This window comes from Etheostoma cragini, chromosome 3, assembly GCF_013103735.1.
Source record: "Etheostoma cragini isolate CJK2018 chromosome 3, CSU_Ecrag_1.0, whole genome shotgun sequence".
NCBI classification, from domain to species: Eukaryota; Metazoa; Chordata; class Actinopteri; order Perciformes; family Percidae; genus Etheostoma; species Etheostoma cragini.
The window spans coordinates 12,394,844-12,404,038 of NC_048409.1; the positions used below are offsets into that span (position 1 = coordinate 12,394,844).

General features: G+C 42.3%; 1 protein-coding gene across 1 annotated transcript; it reads left to right on the forward strand.

Annotated features, from left to right (window-relative positions):
- The first annotated feature begins 259 nt into the window (after positions 1-259).
- Positions 260-9,117, forward strand: slc1a5 (solute carrier family 1 member 5). The gene is made up of 8 exons (XM_034863988.1): positions 260-968; positions 6,271-6,313; positions 6,428-6,496; positions 6,611-6,777; positions 6,953-7,186; positions 7,370-7,564; positions 7,704-7,838; positions 8,006-9,117. Exons 1-8 carry the CDS (start codon positions 430-432, stop codon positions 8,244-8,246), a joined length of 1,623 nt encoding a protein of 540 aa, XP_034719879.1. The 5' UTR covers positions 260-429; the 3' UTR covers positions 8,247-9,117.
- Positions 9,118-9,195: the final 78 nt, after the last annotated feature.

A 9,195-nucleotide genomic window follows, 5' to 3' on the forward strand; every position in this document is an offset into this window, starting at 1 on the left:
TTAGTCAAACAATGAGCAATACAGTCTGACCTGACTCGAAGCCTTCCTGGAATGGTCAATTATCACCAGACAATGTGTTAATCAAACGACAACATATAAATAGGTAGGCCTACAATGACTTAAAAGGAACACGCCTAAATTGAATTTGGTTTTAACGAACGTAATGGAACATTGAATACTAATGGTAATAGGCATTTTCCCTATATGAACACGCCCAGCCCACGTCACAGGGAGGGTGTAGCCTGTCCTGGCCGGCCGGTTAGATAAGTGGGACACGCGGAACAAAGCAGCAACGTGCGTTAGTGTGAGTGGGAACTGTCAGTTTAGTGCTAGTAAAATTAAAATATATTCCCACCACAGTAACAATAGTTTTCCAAACTAACATTTGTGCTCTTAGGATAAAGTTCAGGGCAACTCTAAGCGCGCACAATGGCTGATAAGATGGACCTGGAGGAAGCGAAGGGAGCCAACGGCGAGGCGCACCTCGACGAGACACTCGCCAACGGGATGGACAGCGCGAGGAAGGGCAGCCGGCCCCCGACGTCCCAGCGGGTGAAGAGGATAGTGATGGCCAACTTGCTGGTGATCCTCACCGTGGCCGGGGTCATCATCGGGGTTTTTATTGGACTTGGTGTGCGCAACGCGACGTTGACCAGGACCCAGATCATCTACATCGGCTTCCCCGGTGAGATTCTCATCCGGCTGCTGAAGATGATCATCATTCCCCTGGTGGTGTGCAGTCTAGTGTCCGGGGCGGCCAGCATCGACCCCAAAGCCCTGGGCAAACTCGGCGGCTGGGCCATGCTCTTCTTCCTGGTCACCACCTTGATTGCGTCGTCCATCGGGGTCGTGATGGCTTTCATCCTAACCCCGGGGTCGGGGTCATTGGCCAAGCCCAGAGTGCAAGGTTTGGACGACGACGTGCCTGCTGCCAAAGAAGTGATAGACTCCTTCTTAGATTTGATCAGGTAAATGAGCCCACACACACTCTCCGGAAAAACTAGTCCAATTATGATTTGTTGTTATGTTGTAATGGTTGCCCTGGGGACACAAGCTGACAAGATGTCAAACAGGTTACTAGTTACACGCATTAACTTATTCACTAAGATACAGGACACTGTCTGTTTACCTTCTTTCCAGTCAGGTTGGTTTCAGACACCCAGAGAGAAAAGTAGTCTATGTACTAGGCTACCACTGGAAGGGAGCCACATTAGACGTGTAGCTTAATTTACCCTTAGCGAGGTGTGCTGTAATGACAGCAGGCCGTTGCATCAGCTCAGTTGTGTCCCCACAGGGTTGGCTAACACCTCGCGGCAGAAAGCCAGCCGACGTCCCCGGTTCTTTTTTTTTTTTTTACGATGTTCTTTTCGAAAGAACAACACGTAACTTGCTAATGTTATTTAATTTCACCTTGTGTCTTTGTAGTATTGACGTGTGGGTCGGAACTACACGTGCGTGCCACGTTTTCAACATGGCTTTAGCTGTGTGGTGAAACTATGAGCTACAACAAAAAATCCCCAGTGTTCCTATACATTGACTCCGAGGTGACGTTTTAAGATGACATCATGGGATTTTAATTTCCAATGAATTGATTATCTACCGAATTCAGTGTTGAAAGTACAGACACGTGGTAAAGAGAAAGGAAGTCTCACAGATGTCAGTGAGTTTTGCACAGCAGTTTTTAAAGTTGATGGTCAGTGTACCCTTTCTACATGAGCTGCTTTAAACTTGCCTATTTGTTAATCAGTAGGTCACACTGTCTTTTTTTGTTCTTTTTTTTAAATGTACCGTATCAGTGTGTCACATTCATGGGGCACTCGTGAGACACTTGCCACCTCATCTGAGTTACTGAGGATTAAAGGGAAGCAACAGTGCTCAATGTGGGCAAACAATAGACTAAAGAGCCCGAAATAGTGAGATATCAACACCTTCTGACACCTTATCACGTTTAATATGGGAACTAACACGTCATCCACAACATGTTAAATTAGTTGGTGTTCCTGTTATTCCCAAAAAACATAGAGATCATGCCCAGGTGGCATTGGTTATCTGAGCTAACGGCTATTCAGCAGACTAGTGTTCTATGAGGTTAAAGGGTATTGAACATTAACCTTTTGTAAACACATGGTCACACACTACAACACAATGTCACAGTGTGATTAGAAGAAACCGGTGATGTTATCACTTATAAAGATAAGAGAGTGGACTGTATTTATTCAGACAAACACAGTCCCCCCCCCCCCCCCCCCCCAGAGATATATGATTCACATTAAAAGTCCCTGTTAACATTCAATCTTTATACACTTGGGACTCTATTGCATATTTATGTCTGTTAGTTTGCAGCGTTCAGTGCTGTTTTACATTAATTATGGAATTGTGGACTATAAAAGCCAGACTCTTCCATCCTCTTCCCACGTCCAACAGTGTGACCCGACAACATGTCCTAAAAACGCTCCACGCTGCTCACAGCCAGATTAGACACACAAGAGTACTCGGTCAAAACATAACTACTCCCAGATTAGAGGCCCTTGCACACCAGCGTCTACGTTGCAACCCAATGATCTGGTTAACAAAACTCAGATGGGCTATTTAGGATTTTTGGTCACGTTTTAACAATAAGGATGAAAAGCGAGGTTTACTTCTAGAATCATTACAGCGGTCCGGTTAATTGTTAACTGATGAACCTGAATGCAACATGTTGAATGCATCTTTGTCCAGATTAATTCACTGCAGTTGGCTGCTGTTTACTGTATTGTTTTCTCTTTTTTTTTTTTAAAGTAATGGTCATCTCGTGCAGGACACAAGCCACCAGCGCAAATGCACACACACGCACCATGTTCTCCTAATAGGACAGCAGGCGAGATCCGTGCCTCTCATTAGAGCGATCCCTCTCAGTTGGTGCCCTAGTTAGTTTTGCCAACAAAGACAGCGTGGGACTTTGACTGTAGAGCTGCTCATCAAAGCGTAAAAAGGCCTAGTCATTGTTCACAGACACACACTCTATTAAATGCATCTAAGCTATGCTATCTGTCGTTGTCCACACAGTTAAGCAAAAGACATGTCAGCTTAGAGATGCATGTAATAGGTTGAAGTCCGACTGGAACCGCTCCTACACATCCTTGTTGAAATAATCTCCCGCCTTTTTGTTTGTTTTCCTACTCCAAACAATATGACCTCTTACAAACACAGATCTGTCAGTCAGTGCTAGGATCACCTGCAAATTTATTGATTACATATAGTCAGTGTTGTCCCTATGTTGGTGAAAGGCATCGGTGCATATGTTTGACAGAAGGTTTAGGGGCCCTTCCTCAAGAAAGTGTTTCATTCATTTTGGACCAATATTACTACCATATCTGTTTCTAAAATGTTTGAAAAGCTAGAGCAGATAACAAATTAATAACACTCAAACATTTTTAAGACAAACCAACAACAATGCTTAGATGTGAGGAAAAGTCATGTACCGTATTTTCTGGACTATAAGTTGCTCCAAAGTAGTTGCATCAGTCAAAAAATGTGTTATGAAGAGGAAAAAACATATATATGTCTCACTGCACTATACATTTTATTTAATTAGAAATTAATTTGACAAAATCCAAGACCAAGAACAGACATATTAGCTTCCTTTTTTTTTTCTTCATTGCAGTAAGAGTAACCTTTTCGCCGGTGGACTTTATTTCTGCTGCTTGATTACCGTTTTCAGCTGCATATTTTACTACCCTGCAGGTGTGTAACATGCAGAATGGGATTTTCTTTTGGGGGGGCATTTTGTTTGCGTTCAGTCTTACTCAGTTGTCTTTAGGAGCAGCACGTGGTTGTCACAAGACTAGAGCGCCCTCTTGCAGCTGTAGATGGTAATGTTTTCATAATGAATTAACATTTAAAAGCATGTTAAATTTTATATATATGTTTAATATATAAGTCGCACTGGAGTATAAATTGCAGGACCAGCCAAACTATGAAAAAGATTTTTGGTATGATATAGCATAGTTTATAGACTTATAGTCTATAAAATACTGGTGTCTATATTTGGCCGGCATTTGCGTTTTTTTACGTGTATCAGCATCGGCCGATACGCGGCTACTGCGTTTGCCGATAGTTTTTCCCCCTTATTATTTACAGACAGGTGTCCACAGGCAGCTCTATGTTGCTTGAGACGCTGCAGCCCCCCCCCCCATCGGTACTAAAAAATCTGTATCGGTCGATCCCTCAAAAATATTCACATCTTAGTGTGGCGTTTTCACTTTTCAGACTTACTTCATTTTATAGAACACCTTGTCAGTGTTTCTGGCAACAAAATATATTTTTTCCTAACAGCTTAGGAGTTAGCTAAACAAAGGGGGGGGGGGGGGGGGGGGGCAAGTAATACAAAGCTGTGTACAGTTTATCAGACAGGCCTAGTGAACTTTCCCATTTCATTATACTCATAGCTCTATCATATTACTCTTTGGATTTCATTAAAGACTGGCTCAATGGGAACAGAGTGGGATAAACTAAACATGTGTAAGCCTAACATGGGGATTTCACTTAGACCTGTGTGAGGTATTCTGTGCCTGTTGCTAGATCCTGGTGTAACAAGATGCTGGGAAAGCAATTTGCCTTAAACAATCACCAGCCTGCTGTAAAAGAAACACACATCCACCCAATGGTGTTTGGCCATGTGTCTTTTGTTGGTTTACCACTCTCTTATCTCTGGTTGTGCATTATTCAAGTCAAATTTATTTACATAGCCAAAAAAAAAAATCACATTTGTCTTAGAGGATTTTACAATATGTACAGAGTATGAGAGCTTCTCCTAGACTATTGAGTATTTGAGTAAAGGGAAGAACTCCAGAATACCAGAATCAGCATAACCTATATATGGATTACTGAGCATACCATAAATTTAGCATAGCGTGCTGTTTAAAGGGTGCCATGTGCATTGGTATCCAACATCAAGAGGCGTTAGGCATAGGCCTGTCACGAGAACAAATTTTGCTGGAAAACAATAAATAAATTGTCCCAGAAATGATTGCGTTAAACGATATTGTCGTTCTGAGACCATTTTCATTTAACACAATTATCAAAGATGAATAAACTATTATTTCTAGAGAATATTTAACACTAGAACTGGAAGACATTTTAAGCCTTAATTTTGGCGAAGGTGCGGCTACTTTTTTCTGCTCCTCCTCAGGTTGGAGCTTCGCGGCGGCGGGCCGACGCACACACACACACACACACACACACACACACACACTGCGCACACACCAGACGCCAGCCACCACATCACCTCTGTTTACTGATAGCTATTGTTTAAGTCAGGCTATTTCAGTAGCCAGCCTTCCAATAGTAAGCACAATGAAATTAACCGTTGCCTGACAAGCAAGTAATGGAGTCTCAGTTCACCATATCATATCCTATCATATTACACACACACACACACACACACACACACACACACATACGTATGTATGTATGTATGTATGTATGTATGTATGTATGTATGTATGTATGTATGTATGTATGTATGTATGTATGTATGTATGTATGTATGTATGTATGTATGTATGTATGTATGTATGTATGTATGTATATCCATCCAAATCCATTTGGCTTAATGGTACTAAATAACTTAATGCAATAGTGTCTCTTCTCCAATCATGCTCTCAGTTGAAAAAATTGGAGTAATCTGATTTCATTTGAATATCCAAATAAAGTGTATTTTCAAGCCTGGCAACCTTTTTTGTCTTTGTACCACAAGCAGAATTCAGCCTGTGATCCAGTTGCATTTCTCAAGTCACATGATGTTTGATTCTGAAGCATTATGGTTCCAATGAAAGGGAATTAATAGTTGGAAAGAGCTTTGGAAGTTAATACCTTATTACTCTAAACTTCTTTAGAGATTTAAAATGCAGTTGGATCTATGTACCAACATGTGTGTGTGTTTGCAGCCTACTTGTTAGTGGAGAATGAATAAAACGACAGCAATTAGAAGGGGAGGCGGAGTGAAAAAACGAGATTATTTAAATTCTCTCAGCTATTTCCACATGATCAATCTTGTGATTCCATCTGAACCGTCACTGACGCCCAGATGATGCAGAGAAAATCAAACAAGGCCCGAGCACTTGAATTGTATTCTACCCTTCAGTTCCCAAACATGTAATTTCTCTCCCTTCAATTATAGCTGCGTTTTTCATTGCCACATTTTTTTTTTATTGGATTTCCCCAAGGGATCTGGTACACACTGAGGAAAAGAATTAAAAGTATTGTTGAATTGTGTGTTGTTCTCCACAGAAACATCTTTCCTTCCAACCTGGTGTCTGCTGCCTTTCAATCAGTAAGCACTGCATCTCAATTCTATGATTACGATTGGAAATTGGATGTAGTTACATCCTTAGATAAGATGATAAGTGTACGTATCTAACTGCGCAACACGTCCTTTCCTGTCCAGTATGCAACCACCTACAAGCTGGTTACCAATAATGGCACAGATGGAAAACTTAATGTCACAGTGGAGAAGGTGAGAAAAGTGAACGGCAGATAAAACAGACCACAGATACACTAAAGACACCATGTCATGTCTCTAGAGTAAAGATGGGTGTGTTCTGAGTGTGTTCTTCATGTGTGTCTCTAGGTGCCATATGGAATGGACCAGGATGGGATGAATATTCTTGGTCTGGTAGTGTTTGCTATCGTGTTTGGTGTGGCTTTGAGGAAGCTGGGAGAGGAAGGAGAGATCCTCATCAAATTCTTCAACTCCTTCAACGAGGCGACCATGGTTCTGGTCTCCTGGATCATGTGGTAAGAAAGACCGGCGTGGTTCTGGGTTAGGATGAATTTGAATGAAATCAGTATGACGCTCCATGTTCAAAAATGTTGATCCTTGAATACGAGAGACTTTTTCTTTGCCCTGTGTGAAAACCAGAGGTAACTAATGATCTGTCTTCAACTTTTTCTCCACTTCCTCTCTCTACAGGTATGCCCCTCTTGGTATCATGTTCCTTGTAGCCGGCAAGATTGTTGAGATGGAGAATGTTGGCGAACTATTTGCCAGTCTGGGAAAATATATAGCCTGCTGTATCATCGGACATGCCATCCATGGCCTTATCGTGCTGCCTGCCATTTACTTTGTCATTACAAGAAAGAACCCATACACCTTCCTCTGGGGGATATTCACAGCTCTGGCAACCGCCTTCGGAACAAGCTCTAGGTAATAAACTCTCTGCTGCTCACTTCTCGGACTCTCCGGAACACTTGTCTCTTCTCTCATTGTTAAATATTCAACACTGAGGATCTTCGCTTCTAAAACACACATTTTTTTTCTCTCTACAAAAACACATGCACATACTGTACCTTTTTGCTAACACACACTCACACATCCCTTGTGTCTTAGCTCTGCCACTCTGCCCCTGATGATGAAGTGTGTGGAGGAAAATAATGGCGTATCCAAGCACATCAGCCGCTTCATCCTGCCCATCGGTGCGACGGTCAACATGGACGGAGCTGCTCTCTTCCAGTGTGTGGCTGCAGTTTTCATCGCTCAGCTGAACAACACGTCTCTTAACTTCATCCAAGTCATTACCATCCTGTAAGTCCTGAAACACATGCCTGGTTACGCAACTACCATAAATCGCTTCACTTATCAGGTTGTTCAATACAGTCAGTATACAAGGATGCATATCACGTACTCTGGTCTAACTGTGTCATCTTCCCTCCATATGTGTTAGTGTGACAGCTACAGCGTCCAGTGTGGGAGCAGCTGGTATACCTGCTGGTGGTGTGTTAACATTAGCCATCATCCTGGAAGCAGTAGGACTGCCCACCAATGACATCTCTCTCATCCTGGCTGTTGACTGGCTCGTGTGAGTACTAAACGGATTTGTGTTTTGAGTGGACATAGAGCACGACAGCCAAGCAACAGTTATGACATACTCCGCATGATGTAATCCCAATTTACTATGCTCCCTGACCAATTAATTTAAATATCATTATTTTAAAATGGCACGCCATCCGTTCTCTCTTTCTTTAGTGACCGTACCTGCACAGTGCTGAATGTAGAGGGCGATGCCTTTGGAGCTGGGCTCCTGCAGTACTTTGTGGACCGCACGTCCAAACGAGAGGAGGGCGCAGAGCTGAGCGAGGTCAGGCTGGGGGGAGACTCAGCAGCTCCTGCCCCCGAGCATTCGCCGCTCATCAAGAAGCGAGGTGGGTGGGATGGTGCGGAAGGTGCTTCGCAGGCTCTGTCTACTGAAAAAGAGTCTGCCATGTAAACCAGCAGCTGACAAACTCGCTTAGTCGACACTCCTGCAAAACCTAAGGTTCAGACCCCCTCTTCTCTTTTTCCTGCCATGAAGAACAGAGGATGGGCATGCACACTGTGATTCAATGAAAAGCTCTCTTTCCTCTACTCTGTTCTAGGCAATTGGGTAACAAATCAAGGGGGAATTAAAAAAATGCATATTATGACTTGTTTTCTTGTTGATGGACAGTGTTGTACATTAGTCTGGCTACTAATGGTGCATCTGGTCCTCGTCAATTTTAAAGTCCGAATTTTACAATGTGACCAAGTTGTATGAACCAGCTGTTTGCCATTTACTGGACACCCACTGGGATGTCAAGAGGCTGGATCAGTGACCCTCTGCCAGATGTCGCTGGAGGCAAATCTATTATTAATAAATACAAGAAATGTTACGTTAATTTATGAGAAATTGAACTTACGTGGAAGTTACGTGGATGTATTTACCTATTGGGCCCCCTGTTACCAATTTGTACACTTCTGGTATTTACTACTTTGTCCGGAACTTTAAGGTGGAAAGCAGGAAAATGTCCGACCCTAAAATTTGACGAGGACCACCACACGGCTTGCTGCACCCGGGTCTGCATAAGCAGATTTCATACTCTTCTTCTGGAATTCAATACATTTTTTTATTATTGTTGTTATTATTATTTGTTTTGTGTTTTTGTTAGGTCAACCTTTTTTGTTTTTCTCAACTTTGTCACAATTCAATCTTCATAGGAAATGAATCCTATGCTTTGGATTTGAACGTACATTGTTTTTAATTTTGTTGTACATAATTATGGCCACTTTCATGTATCTTGTAGTTGATTTGTCATATGTAACGCATATGGCAATAATTTAACTACATTCCATATGCTGTGTGAAAATGGCTGATGTATTACAAAAGGCACATGTTTTGTTTTTTTCCCCGGGGGGGGGGG